The sequence below is a fragment of the Drosophila subobscura genome, chromosome dot (genome assembly GCF_008121235.1).
Source record: "Drosophila subobscura isolate 14011-0131.10 chromosome dot, UCBerk_Dsub_1.0, whole genome shotgun sequence".
Classification (NCBI taxonomy): domain Eukaryota; kingdom Metazoa; phylum Arthropoda; class Insecta; order Diptera; family Drosophilidae; genus Drosophila; species Drosophila subobscura.
In genome coordinates, this window is record NC_048535.1 from 1,359,451 (window position 1) to 1,376,191 (window position 16,741).

Below are 16,741 nucleotides of genomic sequence, written 5' to 3' on the forward strand. Positions count from 1 at the left end.
ATTCCACAGAACGTGCTATTGATAGTACCCAGCTAAAAATACACACGAAAAAAACATTGGAAAAATATGATAAGTATAACTACACACAACTATCAGTAAACATGTATTAACAATTAATTAAAATATTTCGACTAGCAATTTCCATATTTTAACTTTTATTTAAACTTTGAAATCGAGTTAAAATTAAAGCTGAAAGTTGTTTAATGTTTCCCGCACTTTTTCACAAGTCAAAGCACCTTAAAAATCAGCCGACTTTGAAAGCGCGCAAAAAATGTATTGTACTCCGTAAAAATCTTCTAAGACCAGTTTTATTCTCTCTTGATATTTAGGATTCAAAAAATTTAAGTCGCATTCAAATATTTTACCAAAAATTACATTAATTCCAAAAATTCCGGCTTTTTACTCATAGTGCAATGGCGAATATTATGCTAAATTATTGGACAGATTTGAATAGAACTTGAAAAGAAATCGACCACATCTTCGAAACTTCACTTTACCATTGTGAAATTGTAATATACTTAGTCTTGCAAATGTATATTACTATATTCGTAACAATCGGAAACACATGAAAAAGTAAATCTAACACGGTTAATGAATCCAATATGAGCTGAGAATGTATACAATGAAAAATTTCGCACACCGGCAATATCTTCTAGGCCGAAAGGGGTGGCTGTGGTGTCGTGTCGGGAGCAACCGGTATATATGTACATAAATATGTATGTACATATGTATGTATGTAAACCAGCGTTGGCGGCACGTTTTATATTCATTTAGCGGCGGCAACATCAAAGGCATATTTTCAGTTTTGCTGACTCGTTTGTCGTTGTAGCCACTGTCGCTTGTTATTATTACTGTTTGTATGTTGGTTTTTTTGTTTCTGTTTTATTCATCAAGCCACAACAAGTATGTCGGCAATATTAGTGATAAATTGTACGTTGTATGTATGTAAATATATACATAAATATGTTCGTAAGAGTATACTATATAAATATTTATTTGTAAGTATGCATGTACAGAGCCATTAACGTACATATTCAAAGTCATTCAGAAATAACTGTTTATTTAACTAGCATATGTACATTGCACACCAAGAAGTGAATTAGGTTCCTATTTTCAGTACTATTAATTTAGTAATTACGATCTCGATTGGGTCTGTATAAAGCTGTACATATGTATGCATATGTATGTATCTACATACGTCCTCCTGTTAGTAAGTTATGCAATACGGATACATATTTTATATAATTAATCTTATAATGTATTATAACCTTATATTTTCAGGCTAACAAAATGGGACTACCTCCATTTTTCTGCCACAATACTGACCCACTTACAACACCACCTCCTGCGCACTGTGGTATTCCTCCTTATCAATTGGATCCCAAGGCTATGGGTAAGAAATACTTTGAGAATTTTTGTTTTGTTTATTATTCTGGGGATGAATTTTTCCATTAATACATTTCGTGTTCTTTTAGAACTAGAACGTGGTAGCCGGTTTAGACCTTCGATTTGTATACTTAAATATGTACATATGCATGTATGTATTAGCAGAGATTGTTAATCTTGAATATATAAATTATAGTCGTTCTTTATAATGCTCTTAATCATTTAAGCTCTCAGAAAAGAAAAAACAGACAATGGTATTTTTTTGCTTACTTAATGTACATGCATCATGTGAGAAGTTTTAAGTTATTGAATATTGTACATATTTATTTAAAATAACGTTACTCTTTAAAACTATTTTTTTACATATATGTAGTTTTCAAAATTATATATTGCTTGCGCAATATGAATGTGAAAGGATGTACAGATACACTACTGGCTAAAAAAAAAGTACACGCCTATGAACTTTTTTCATGACTCCTATTGTATTCTGTGATCGATTATAGCTAAAAAGCATTAAAAAGGGGGGGGTCAAAATAATAAGTACAGCAATTCTAAAAGACAAAAACTCAAAGCGCATCAACATTTTTCTACAGTTTACTTAATATCAGTCGTCCCGTGAGAGTATACGGTATAGTCACTATTATACCCGTAAAGAGTAAAGAGGGTATATTGTATTTGTGGGGAATACCGCTTGTATGTAACGCACAGAAGGAAACGTTTCCGACTTCATAAGGTATATATGAATATTCTTGATCATCATCAATTTTCCGATTTATCGTCCTGGTAAATCCAAATATTGATGTCTACTCCTCACTATCTTAGAAGACATTTCATTGCCAGTTTGAGTAGAAGCACTGTTTATTTGAAGGCATTCTGAATAAACCAGAACTTTAAACACTGGCTCGTCCTAAACTTTTCTTAATTTACTGAAGAGTTTTCCCTTACTTTGGAAAATGCATGCAATTTCTTCCGCAGTAAAATTATTTTTTCGGCCTAGCTAAATAATTATTTTTAACTCTAATTTACTTAAATATGCAAGGAGTCAATAAAAACCAGCAATCCTTTTACCAAATCCTGTTAATATCTTTAAAAATTTAAAAATACATCAATATTTATACAATTTAATAAATATGGTTCTGCACTTTAATTTTGGATTTAAATTAATTGCAAAAATGTTATCTTTAAAAACATAAACAATTGGCAGCAGTGCAATAAAAATCATTCGAGATATTTCATAATAAATTGGCTCTGTGCCTATTTACTTATTTTCTTGGCAGTAGTGCATATGTATGAATGATCATAGAAAACCAAACCAGATTGTAACCATTGTTACATAGCGTACCGTTTTTATTTCATGAACTTATACTTGATATACGGCAGCAAATTTAATTCAATTTGAAGTCTTACAAATGTGCTTGTAATGCAAAAATAGATACAGAATGCTCTGTAGTTACAATTTGTTTATATTTATAATTTATTATCATTATCCATATCTTTAGCCGTTGTAAAAGAGGTATGCAAGCGGCACCGCTTCCCTTAGCCCTCTTTCCCTTACTGGCGTCAAATGGCGTTAAATGGCTTCAACTAATGTTTTTGAGGCTTTGAAATATTCCCAGCACTAAAAACCATTTGCAGAAGCTCAATACAATCAGATCTCGAAAGGATAAAGGCCGGTTTATTAAGCTGAAACGGAGATGATTTTCAAAAACCTTCAAAAATTTGTCTTTCATGGTTATGGTTCAAGAGCATGACTGATTTCGTATTTAGGGACCTTTCAATTCTTTCCCTATTAGCTGAAATATTTACCAAGATTTTTGCATACAATTTATCATTTCCGGTATATGCTTTCTCTGCAGCAGAAAAAAACTACTTACCTCTATTACTTTGTTTGAAAACTACACCTTTTAAACCAAATAGTATTCTGCAGGAAATAAATAAATTAAGTCTTAATCATCTATTAATAGCCCTATATCGGATGTTGTACATATATACAAAATGTGAGAGCAATAATTTATTATTGATACTATGCACTTTGTGCTTGTATGTGCTGTCGTTGTGGTTATACGCGGCTATACTACTACTTGTACACCCTTGTACTCTCACTCAACGGGTATGGGCAACCGGGTAACCCAACCGCGAGCTATTGACTTTCTCACCCTCGACCTCAAAGACGAAATTCAAACAAATTATGAAATAATAATTGCACATGATGCGATTTTATTTGTATACATGCTATAATATGGGATTGATCCATCCATTCTGCCAAATTTCCCTCGTTGTTTGCTTGTTTTCTATGGGATTCGTGGAGGGTTGAAATCGAGCATGGACTCAGATTTAATGGGTACCAGCGGCGTAAATAAAAGGCATGCACTTAAGAGGTCCAATGGATTACACGGTTTTATGAACGTTTACAATGGCTGCGTACTAATAATTGAATAACACAATAAAATCTCAACTAACTTAAGAGAGTAAAGCTACAGGGTTGATATGTGGTTACGAATGGGTCTGGGTACAGTAATCATCGCATTTTATTTCGCCTTAAATAATTATGAACTCGAGTGGATTTATTTATTTACTTAATTTTAAAAAAATCTTTAAATAACCCTTGAAGTATAGTAATATATGCAAATATGTATGTATGTAAGAGTACTAAGACTCGGCTTAGGTGCTTTTTAGGAATGGCATAAATACGTCAAAGCATCTTTGGACGAGTCAGGATGACGGCAGTAGAAATAAAATATCGAATAGCGCGTACATATGCATGAACATGAAATGAGTAAACTAAAATTTCCATTTCAAAATACAATGTGCACTAACTAAAGTTTCAATATTGTATAAAGGACTAATTGCTGAACTATTAGTAAAACATGAAGAGGGGCGTTTTCCTTTTTAAGGATATAAAGAGGACCGCCCTCTGCGCGGCGTGGTTAAAAGAACGTCGTTCATGACCTGCAGTGCAGTGTTGTGTTGGATTTGGCTGCGGCTGGAAACAACCCCCGTTTTCCTTCCATGGCATGACATTCAAACTCGGAACTTTAAGTCGGGTGGTTTGTCACGTTTGCAATCGCTGTCTGCACATGGCTCTCTAGATCTCACAGTAATGATATGCCCAACATTAAGTAGGCACATCGGAGATTAGATCATTGGTAATTTGATGATATCGAAAATACTTTTAGTTTTCTCGAAACCTTATTTCCTAGTGCACAATCATACGGATACAGATATGCATACATCGAGCATACAGCATACATACATACATACATACATACATACATACATACATATACACACATGTACAACTTTTTGTGTTATGCAAATGTATGTTTGTGCAATACTGCTCGTAGCAATTATTTTTTATTTGTCAAACTTAGTTGTAGGTCGAGTGCACCTAATGATGTCACAATAGTATGTAGTCGCTATGGGACAACGGTAATCACATCGTTTAATGGGTTCTACCCTTATTTGAAATTGAAATTGATAGTAGTTCACAGAGCAATTGCATCGAGTTTTAGGGTGGCTCAACAGACGGTAACAAATAGCTGGGGGAAGAGATTACTAATATGATATGAGCCAACCCATTCAACGGGATGGGATGGTATGGAATATCTGACAGAGTGCCTAATGAATAAAAACATGTTGCACAACCACATAATAATGACATCTTTTTGTCGCTAGTTCAATTCAATTCTGGAAAGGCATGAATCGTCCCCTCTGGCACACGTTACTGCCCGCGGGTGATTGCAGCGAACGTCCCCGGTCCCGTCACCCTTCTGGCAGTTTGTTATGCTGCCGCATCGTATAACAATAAAAACTTGAAAATGACAACAATGGCATAAAATGTGAGGGCTAAAAGAAGAACGACATCAGCGGGACATGAAATAGAAAGGACAACAAAATTTCAATTAAAAAAAAAACGGCACGGAAGTAGAAATGAAAATGCTAAATAATCCTATATTTACACATCTACTTTACTCCCGACAAGCGAGAAAATTCATTTCCCGCCCTTACAAACTATGTACATATAATGTACATGTTTATGGCATTGTTGTCCGTAACCAATTATAATTGACGATATAATTTGTGTAGAATTTGTGTTTAATGTATATTCTTCCCGAAACGCTGAAGATTTTAAAGAGATTTAAATCTCAATTTGGTTTTTGATTAAAATCGTAATAGTTGTTGTATTTAATTTTATTACTTATGTAGTCGGATATGTACATACTTATGGTATATTTGTATGTAAAAATGCACATTCCGTGACAACTAAATACGGATCGTTACAAAATTTACATTTGTACAATCCTTAATACTTCTATCACATGTAAAGAAACGGTGAATTCGAATTTTTTCAATTGCTTATGCAGTTTAGCAACGAATGCAGGGAAAGTTCATGGAAATGCTAATAAAAGAATATTAATTCAAATATTTTTAAATCTGTTGTATACTACCATACAGTATAGTATACAACTATACAACATATGTACATATATCTTGAACGTAGTCTTTCCATTGACAGAAAATTAAACTTTTTTGTGCATTCTGAATGAATTTATTTCGCACTTTGAACGCAATATAAATCTGATATTTTTAAATAATAAAAATCATGAAAGCGCAGAGTCTTCGAAATACCAAACTTTACTATACTGCGCATAGTGTACTACAATACAGTATAGTACACAACTACAACTACATACATTATATGCACGTACATACATATATGTTTTTGTTATTGTTTCCGAATCTTTTGCGGAATCTTGATTGTATAAAACTGAATGATTTAAAATGTGAAAATATTACTTATTTCTGCGTCATCACCATAATTATATTTTCAGGTTTAACACGTCCCGCTTTATATCCGTTTGCAGCAGGCCAATACCCTTACCCAATGCTTAGTCCTGATATGACTCAGGTTGCTTCCTGGTATGTACTTTACTTAATTCCTTTTCATTTATTTCTTTCAACTACCCTGGCAGTGTTCCGCAAAGCGTGTGCAGCGGAACAATGGTGTACAGTGGTCATCAGTTTGTGTACCACGGAAAAAAGTTTATGTTTTATGAAAATAAGTATTATTATTGGTATATTGATTTTATAATGTAATTTTCTTTGATTTATGTACTTCTAAAATGTGTGTATTTTATAAGGATATCTTGAACACACAAAGCTTTGCGGAACACTGAATTTTGCAAAAATGTTTCGGCAAGAATGTTTATGTATATTTGTACATATATTAAAAAGTTTAGGGGCTTGTGTATTTGATTTGCGGTCAAAGTAATGTGCGTAACAATATTCTGTTATGTTTCACAGAATTTTTTGAATATCTAATCGACTTATGATATCTTGTATTTATTTTTACAGGCACACACCATCGGTATACTCAGCATCTAGTTTTAGAACCCCATATCCCACATCAATACCAATTAACACCACGCTTTCAAGGTGAAAATTAAGATTAAGAATTCAGTTTCAATTTCCATTTTTATAATGCAGTTTATAATAACGTTTAAAAATTATATTTTAGCGATTTCCCATTCCGATTCTCACCGAGCCTGCTGCCTTCAGTACACGCTACATCACACCATGTTTTAAATTCCCATCCTGCCATTGTGGGGGCCAGTTCCAAACAAGACTGTGGATCTCAGGACCCAACAACAAATAATCGTTATCCAAGGTAAGACATGGATTAACCAATTGTGTTATACTATTTAAAAGCTTGTATTAACGTTATATTTACAATTACTGCGTGTAAAAATGTGCAAAAAAATATATATGCACATACATATGAACATACATATGTACATACATATATATATTTATATATATGCATATATCTATTAATACATACATAAATACATTTTTGGATGTCAATATAACAGAATACCCCACCAAGCTAGCACTGAACATTTAGCGTAATATATTGACATTTCAAATATTTTAATTTCCATCCGATCTGGAATACTTTCGAACAATATTTTTCAGTTTGTTCTTATTGGTAGTGTATTTTGTATTTGTACAGAATGCTTCCACCAAGCCATTGAAATTTTTTCTGGGTGGGCGATTTACAGACGCCATCTTTAATTTAGCCATAGCTCACTATAGAGTGGACACACACACACACATTTCAACAAATGGACATACATCCTGAATATATGAACTCTCTCATTGGCCCTCTCATTGACATAGCGTCTGCGCATATGACTCCATCCCCTAAATGCAACACGTTCTACGAACTACTTCGTAATGTACCCAAAGCACAAGAATATGTACAATATTTTTAAAGAAAATTTGTAAAAGGTTTGTGACACTTTCTAGTGTTAGAACGCTTACTGTAGTTTTTAAGACAATGCTAATAAGTAGATATACTCGCGTATTAAATTTAATGTTGTCTGCTATTTCCAAATTCCATAAATTAATTTTTCTTTCCTAGTATGAACTAAATACAATATGTATTACTATTTTTCTGAGACAGTCATGAACAGAAATTATTAAAAATTGTATTCATGTTAGTTAAATGAGTTCGTTATTTTATGTAGCTGTTTTAAATAGAAAAAATAATATTTTCTAAATTATCTAAATTCGATTTTGGGCAGCTCGTCTTAGAGATTTTTTCATAAACCAAGCGATTTGGACGGGACAAATTCGGAAGTGGTTTTTGCGGCGGCAGACCTCATCGATAGTTAATGATATAAAGTGTCTAAATATCTCTATAAAGGGGCCAAGTTGTTCCAAAAATATAATTCGTGCTTTTTAACACTTATAGGCTGGTATCCAGCACCACAACAAATTCGAGCCAACAATTTGATATACAGTGGGGAGCAATGATGAGTACATGTTCACAATAACTGACTTTCGTCGTCCATAACATCTAAACGAATAAAGGAAAGCACACCAATTTTTTTTTCCGACAACGTAAAACATGCCGGTAGATGTAAAATGGTGTGGGGATGTTTTAAATGGTGGTACGATGGCCAGACTTGACAATCTAGACCAAAAGTGATAATTTTATGCGAAAAGAACGATCTTTGGGTCTTAGAAAGTCTTGTTCCTAATTTACGACATTATAAGTCTAGCTTTTCGGTGCAAGGGCGACCTTTTCGCATCTTTTCCCATACGATCACCACCGATTGGCTAATGCAAAGTTTTTCAGCAGTTTTAGATGTCGTATAGCCAACATATACATTAATAATTGTCTGCGAAAGACAGATCTTAAATAAAGTTAAAACACGGCTCAAAAAAAAAAAAAAAAAAAAAAAAGTATTACTAGAATATAAAAAAAATATATTTAACGTCAATTCTGTGAGCAATATTGTTGATTAGAAATTTAGAAATATAAAATAGCGAAAAGTGCAAAAGTGAGTACATGCGAGTTGTTTTGGCTTGTCATTTTTCACTCTGTTAAAGCTTTTCCTTTCTTTTTGTTTTCACTGCCTGTTCGCTAAGAATACATTTATTAATACACGAACAAAATTTGTGTGCTTTCCTTCATTTGTTTAGAAGTTATGGACGACGAAAGTCAGTTATTGTGAACATGTACTCATCATTGCTCCCCACTGTATATTTCTTTTGTGCGTGGAACGTAACTAACACAGGCATACGAATCAGCTGTGTTTTGTAAACATATGTACTGCAGTGGCAGTTTGAAATTCAAACTGAAAATACAAAAGTAACAAAAAGAGCTGGTAGTTGAATTGAGAATGCATTTGGCGTTTGCCAATAATGGATATGGTTTGCCAAACGTCCATTATTGCCAAATGAGCACAAATAGTGAACATTAATTTAAGTAAAATGATTTAATTTTCAATAAAGGCATGGGAGAAGTATTTTTTTGACTCCGACAATCTATTTCGACTCTCTTTTACGTTTTTGAGCGCACTTGTTTCCTCCACCTCCACGTCCTCACAACAGAAAAAATTGTCAGCATATATTTCTTGCCTGTCTACCAGCTGTTCTCTCAGTCCACACACGCACTTCGTATCGATATATCGATAAGCATCTGTGGATTTTGTCAACGTTTCTGGATACTCAAGAAACAAAATGTCGAAGCAAAAATTGTTGGCTCAGTTTGTTTTATATGAAGTTTGGCAACAATTTTTTGTTTTTGTGGTGCTGGATACCAGCATTAGCACGGGACATGTTCTTTAAAATTTAACAGTTACCAATATACAAGCTCGGTGGTGACTGAACCATTTATCTTTTATTTCTTAAGACACTAATAAGCAAGCAAGAATTTGTGAAATATAATAGTAATAGTAAAAGAGTATTAACATAAACAAACTAGAAGGGACGTGTGAGACGCATCTAACGCGTCACACCTTTTATACCCGGTACTCAGTACTACATCTGTACCTTAGCGGTTTTTATCAAATTAAACATTTTTTCTTCATCTGTCATATACATCTACAACACTTCACATCTACTGCGGGGGCGGAAGGGGGCGGGGCTTATTTTTGAAATACACTTGTAACAGTGTGAGCATACAGAATTCTGGATGCAAAATTTGGTGGCTCTAGCTTTTATAGTCTCTGATAACCCTGCGCTCAACAAGACTCGAAGAGTAAATAGGGTATATTGTGCGCAAAATTCGATGTACAGTAAGCACACATATTATTCGAACACCATCATCACCCTAGTTCAGGGCTCGGCACCCATACAATTAACGAGACGTTTTTGCGTTTGTGTGTGAAGACGCACGGAAAACGGAACATTTCACTATATAGGTAATGGTACGAATCACTGTAGTACGCGTGTACGTGAGGGCAGCGCAGCAGCAGCGCATTTTTCCGCACCCCAGGGATAGGGCCGTGCCGAGCCCTGCCCTAGTTTGAAGGATACGGAAGCTCAAGAGTTTATCGAGGGAATTCTTCCAACCGGTACTGCTTGTGGAGGGGGTCAATATTAATTCATGGGGCCCCAATACCTTGGGGGAAAGATTGATTCTAGTTGTTTTAGTCATCATAAAGACTAAATATAGCAAACAAAAATTTTCTTTGTACATGTTACCTTTAATATTTTAATTTTACTTAAATAATCGGACGGCCGTGCAAATAATTTATGTGCGAAAAAAAGGATACCATAGAAGAAAATTAAAAACTTTTTTTATAAACATATAGTAGATTTTTTTATCTTTGATATAAAATTAACTTTATCTGTTTACGTTGACCGTACGCCAAGTTATAGGTGTTCAAACTAGGGTGATGACGGTGTACGTATAATATATGTGCTTACTGTATAACACACAGCAGAAAACGTTTCCGACCCCATAAAGTATATACAGCTGTGTTCAATGAAATAGTAGTGCCGCACCTCACCACTTTCAAAACTATTTTAAGACATTTTCAATCATCCAAATTAAACAAGTGATACCTTTTTAGAAAGCCTGAAACGAACACATTAGAAACCAGAAGGAGCATCCTGGAACATTTGCATCCATCTTCCTTTTTTACATGACTTCTAGTTGTTTGACTTCTGTTGTTTTTGGAAAATCGAAAAAAAAAACGGAAACTCAAGTTAATACCCATCTTTCATGCTCTACAGGTTTATTGAGGTTTAATATTAAGTTTTTAATAATATTAATAATTTTTGAAACACTGGCTCTCACTTTGCTCTGGTTGCCGGAATTGCATTTATTATAATGCATTAAGTATTTCCCCATTTAGTATTTCCCCCAAGATTTTGATGACATTCAGATCCAGGGACTGATTTGAACATGGAAAAACGCCGATCTTTTCAGGTGAAACCCAATTTCTGGCGAGCTTTCTTGAGTATTTCTGATCATCATCTTGTTGAGAGATCCTTTTTAAAGCTGTTTTTCAACTGGAATATGAATGTAATGTATGAAAAAGTATGCTGGCCCACACAATTTTGTGAAAATCCAACGTCAGGCTAGGAAGAATCACTTCATATGGACTGGAACTCATAGGGCTCAACCCAATACTGTTTCTTTTTTCCATAGTTTGGACACCAATCGGATGTCTGTGAACGCCAAACATATTCTTTTTGTTATTTCTTATCATATAATGCAACTTTACACTCATCAGTCAAAAATATTTTTTTTCACTGTGACACAGCTCAGCCTCCTGCGTTTTTGCAAACTTTAGCTGTATACCCCTATACTCTCAGAGCCAAAGGCTCTTATAAAAGTCGACAATTTTGAAGATAAGAGAAATCTAACGAGGAGGGACGCTTGAGTCGCTTTTTACGCGTCACAACGTGTATAACCGGTACTCAGTAGCACGCCTGTACCTTAGTGGTTTGTTTTGGTGGCTCTAGATTTTATAGTCTCTGAGAACTAGCCGACTAGGACAGACGGACGGACAGACAGACCTGGCTATTGATGCTGATCAAGAATATATGTATATCCCTTAGAGGTCGGAAAAGTTTCCTTCTGGGCGTAACATACATCCACTTTTATCCACAAATACAATATACCCTATTTACTCATCGAGTACCGGGTATAAAAAGATTATCATCAAACCATTTAAAAGTCTTATATCTTTCAGAAAAAGTTAGTTTGATTCGAAGCGGAAAAATTGTTTCGAGTCGTGTAATCAGTCAGTACATATGTACATACATAAATGTGCACATATGTAGATATGCATGGATAAACTTACATTCATATGTGTTTATGTATCACACTAATGTTAGGGCTATTTAACACGTCTTTTAGCTTTCCCCCCCCATGTTTCCATTGGGTTTTATAGTCTCTGACATCCACGCGCTCATTAAGATTGACATGGCTATATCGATTATTTTTTATGAGCACTACTATTTCGCTGCTTCTCTATCGGTATCACTGTCGATACAAATTTCATGCCGATATAACACACACACATATGCCTATTAATAGCATTCCCTATCAGGTCGAGAGATACAGAATTCGAGCAACAAGTGTCGGTTTCAATTATGTAGATACCGCTACCAACAGCTACTCAACAGTTCCCATAAGCGAACGAACATTTTCTCTGTTGTGGATAGTTTGGTTATTATAAGTTAAAAAATACAAACTTTTCGATTGTATTTTCAAAAGTCGGTTTTTTTAATATTAGAGTGAAACTTTCAAACTGGCCTTCCAAATGACCTATAAATTTGACAATCAAAAAATGATAGCAAAAGGAAAAAATATATATATTAAAAAAATATAGATACCTATGTGATAAGAGAGAAAATGTATATATCTTTAAAACGTCTCAGAGAAATTTTACATGAGACTTCTGCGCACAAGTCCTTGCGCATTTTCTATCATGGCACATGTACCCATCGGCCTCGGCCTCTCCAGCGTGCAGAGTCGATATAAAACGACGTTTGCAGTCATCGTAAACTTTTAATTTTAAGGCGAGTGTAATTCGTCAAAATGTTGTGGCGGCATATACACATTTCCCAACAACAATAACCAGAGGACAGACAGGACCATTTACACCAAAAAACACGAATTCAATCAACTCAAATACGAATTAAGATGAATAAGATGAATTAAATAAATAATTATTTATCTTCAAAATCGGTTGCTTGTGTTGGACTAAAGAATAATGTGAACATATACTGAAGAACGACCAATACAAAAAATAACCGTGGCCCGTTGTAAAAAATATTTGCTAATTAAACAAATAAACCGAAAACATAAACCGTTGTAAAATTGTATGCAAAATTAAAAAAAAATTTTGTTCCATAAATGTTATGTTTGGGAAATATAGTTAACATCCATAAAGTTCTCATATAATAAAATCAATATACATTTTCACGGACGATAATCGTGCTTAAATCTTACATACACACACCATTTGTCTGCAAGACATGCAGAAGCAAGAGCAAATGGCCGCAATATTAACCTTTGTCTGAGCTTTATCTAACATAACATACACACATACAGTCATTTGAAACGAAAGTATCATCAAATAAAAGAGGGCTTGCGTGGATATTTAAAAAAAAGAAAACTATTTTTTAAAACAATCGTACCAAAATATAATGTAGTGTGGTATCAAATAAAAATACATATGCGTCGTAACTTTCGTTCGAGTTTGCAACAGGCGGGAGCCTGGATACTTTTTTACGGTCATTGCGCCTGTCGATTACTAAATGCAAGAGAACGGAGAGAGCTTTCTAGATACATCATAGAGATGTAATGAGTTAATATCAGTACAAGTAAACAACTGAATTAGCTATTTCAGTTTGCGAAAACATTTTTATTAAAAACAAAAGCAAATCCATTTAAAAATTGTTAAATTCCTGTTAAATATTGAGCCGAAAACGAAATATTAACATGTTTTTTCAATAGAAAATAATGCAAAAATCATCAAAAACTTTTTTTTATCAAGTTCATACATTTAAAAAGCAATAAATCTTTTACACAATTGAATCAAACGTAATCCATACAAATTAAAATGTCCCTTGAGGCAAAAGCGCAATCCCAGCAGTTAATAAAGTATATGAACGTGGATAGTGATTCTAAATTGGTTACAAAATGTAGAACAAGTGTAAATTCAGAATTAGACTTTTTAGTTCCACATCCGCCGCAAACAAATGGAGCAGAGTTATTAAATCCGCAGTCATACCGAATGGGAAGAAATGTACACCTAAGTCAAACGGATCAATACTGTAGTTCTATGCAAATACATATAATGCCAAAATTTGCAGTATCCCTTGAAGCTGTGTCATCTGAACTGGCGGAACCAATCAATAAAATGAACCATATACCTGAGGAAAAATTACACAATGATATTGGCGAAAAAATTAACAGGGTGTGTGATTCAAGTAATACAAAATATACAGAAATGAAAAACAACACTGCTTCCGCCACGTCTTCAATAGCAGCGATATCGAATTCGAATAGCACTGATATTGGTGAAATTATGAAAAAAAACTACTTGGACACTTTTCGAAAATCATATGGCGAATATGGTTTATTAACATCAAACACTATTCAAAAACCAAGCCTCAACATTCTGCAGCATCTTTTTTGTGTGCCAACAAGCACGCTGGATTCTAGAATGTCTCCTACATCGACTGAAGCAGAAGTCCTTTTACGACAGCCGAATGTCGTTACCCAAAATATGAAAAAAATGGATGAGACTGGGAACAATCAAGACCTCGAGCCAGAACTCAATCACAAACGACATCTTTTATCCTACGTATACAATAATAACGTGATGTCCCACCAGAAGTCACAGACTCCATTTTTACCTGCACATTTCGCTGAATTTGTGCAGCCTAAATTAACGGAACGGGAACCAGAATCAGAAACAGTCCTCGAACGCACTACGCATTATGATTATTCGGGATCAAAGAAGTTAAGTATTCGACAAGAGGATCTGCCACCGACTCCATCATCTCAGGATAACAACAACAACAATGAGATGCTGAATGACTTAGAAAATGGATTACGATTTGGAGAAGAGCTTATATTAGATTTTTCCCAGCTTCAAAAAAGTCACAGCAATCGGACACAAAAACCTGGCGATTTAGAAGATACTCTCAAATCAAATAATACAGAAAATTACTCGAAGCGTGCTAATAACACAAAGGATCATCTGAAATCCACCTGTAGTTTCTTTCAGGAGCACAAAATTTTGCTTGCCGATGTTAAAAGAAGCTTAGAACAACTGACCTTACTTTCTGGCCAGTTCCGGGAAAACGTCAGTGTACGGCACTGCCAAGAGTCCAATAAATCCACCGACTCGTCCCTTGAAGCCACTGTGCGATGCCAGTTAAATGAAAACTGCAAGACAATTGAAGATATTTTGGATCAAATAAAGCGACTTTATCATCAATGGAACAGTGCAGAGCTCTATTATTTGCGCAGCTTGCAACGTTTGGGACTGAGTTCAGAAGATGGTTTTAGTCCTACGCCAACACATACTATAATGGCCCTAGCTGCCATTGCGTTGTCCGTAGAAAGTGAAATAAATCCTAAAAATGAATCAAGCTTAAAGCAACAAGTAAATACAAGTGAACCTATGGAAAAAACCAGAACGCTGCATGAAATAGAGAACATAATCCTACAAAAGGCCTCAACTGTTCTTATAAATCAAGAAAGTCTTTCCATAAATACACTAAATGGTTGCAGTGATAGTGATGAAAACGAAGGCGAAATATCAATACCATCGCCCACTTGCATATGGCATCCGAAATCTCGAGACGCTCGATTTAAAGAAGAAGTCGAAAATTGTAGCACTGCGGCTGAAATTATTTTGGAGTACGCGTGTAAAACAAATGCTCTACAAATTCCTGATAATTTCACTACTGTTGGTTCCAAAGTCCGGGCGAATATTTTAGATTCTATTGACAGCTATCGTGCGTTGAATATGAGTCCACTTTTATCGCTTAAAAATAGCAGAGACAGTGTATCTGTTTCAAATATCAACGAATCTGGTTATTTTGCGGACATTCAGTTCCCTGCAGCACCTTCTACACCACCGACAAGCAGTAATAGCAGCTGCTCGACTGGAAATATTCCTGTGTCATGTTCGTTAAATAACAGTCGAAGAAAATCCAGGTCCGCACGGCGCATCGAAACTCCGACAACTTCTCCTAAAACAACTTTATTAAAAGGCTGTTATAAAGAATATTCTCGCAGTCAGCAAACAGGAAGTATTTATAACGTCATAGATGGTACCTTACACATACCATCCATAGCAGCTGCAAAAACAGGAGCAACATCTACACCATCTCCTCCTATTGTTCAATGTGCATCTTCCACTATATCCACCGTAAACGCTCTGCAGGAACGTGCCCTTACTAATATGTTCAAAGCAAGACTAAGTGCTTTGACGGCAGTTGCAAGTATCGACAAGCGCGCAGATGAACCCATGCCAGATGCTCCGTATGATCTAAGCATTGGAACCAAGCTTAAAAACATGTAATTTAAAAATCTTTAAATACAATATGTACAATGTACTAACAAAACATTTAAGTATGTGAAAAGGCAATACAATAGTAAGATGGATGACGCCATTTTTTTGCACACGAATTTTTCTGCCTGGCTCTAGGCTGGTTCCAGGCTCTGGACAAATGCACATATGTGTGCACACGTATTTTAGATCTGCTTGCTACCCTTCACTTTATAGGTCTAGTCACTTTCGGAAGACGTTTGCCCCTAATACCAAACACCTTATATAAATATATATGGTATATATTATATATCCTTATATGAATGATATTTGTTGGTATTGCAGAATAAATTCGTTATACAACAAACATACGTTTGTAAATATACGTAAAATATTTCATACATGACATACACCATCGAGTGTACCAGCGTGCGTCATGTCAATAATCTTATACATACATGCATAAATATGTATGTATGACCAGCAAACGATTTTGTCAACCTTTCTGATCAGTCAAAAATTAGGGCAGGGGAATA

General features: G+C 34.8%; 1 protein-coding gene across 10 annotated transcripts in view; it reads left to right on the top strand.

The window, feature by feature from the left end:
• The window catches only part of LOC117903003 (protein pangolin, isoforms A/H/I/S), a 56,711-nt gene that overhangs the window by 23,681 nt on the left and 16,289 nt on the right, over positions 1-16,741 (top strand). For 3 of the 10 annotated variants that reach the window (XM_034814751.1, XM_034814750.1, XM_034814748.1), the window contains exons 5-8: positions 1,282-1,393; positions 6,219-6,306; positions 6,742-6,822; positions 6,905-7,054. In XM_034814751.1, coding sequence (XP_034670642.1) covers positions 1,282-1,393; positions 6,219-6,306; positions 6,742-6,822; positions 6,905-7,054 — 431 coding nt within the window. Of the gene's footprint in view, positions 1-1,281; positions 1,394-6,218; positions 6,307-6,741; positions 6,823-6,904; positions 7,055-13,691; positions 16,235-16,741 lie in introns of those variants that run through there. The other 7 variants (XR_004649458.1, XR_004649459.1, XM_034814746.1 and 4 more) reach the window with 5 other exon arrangements.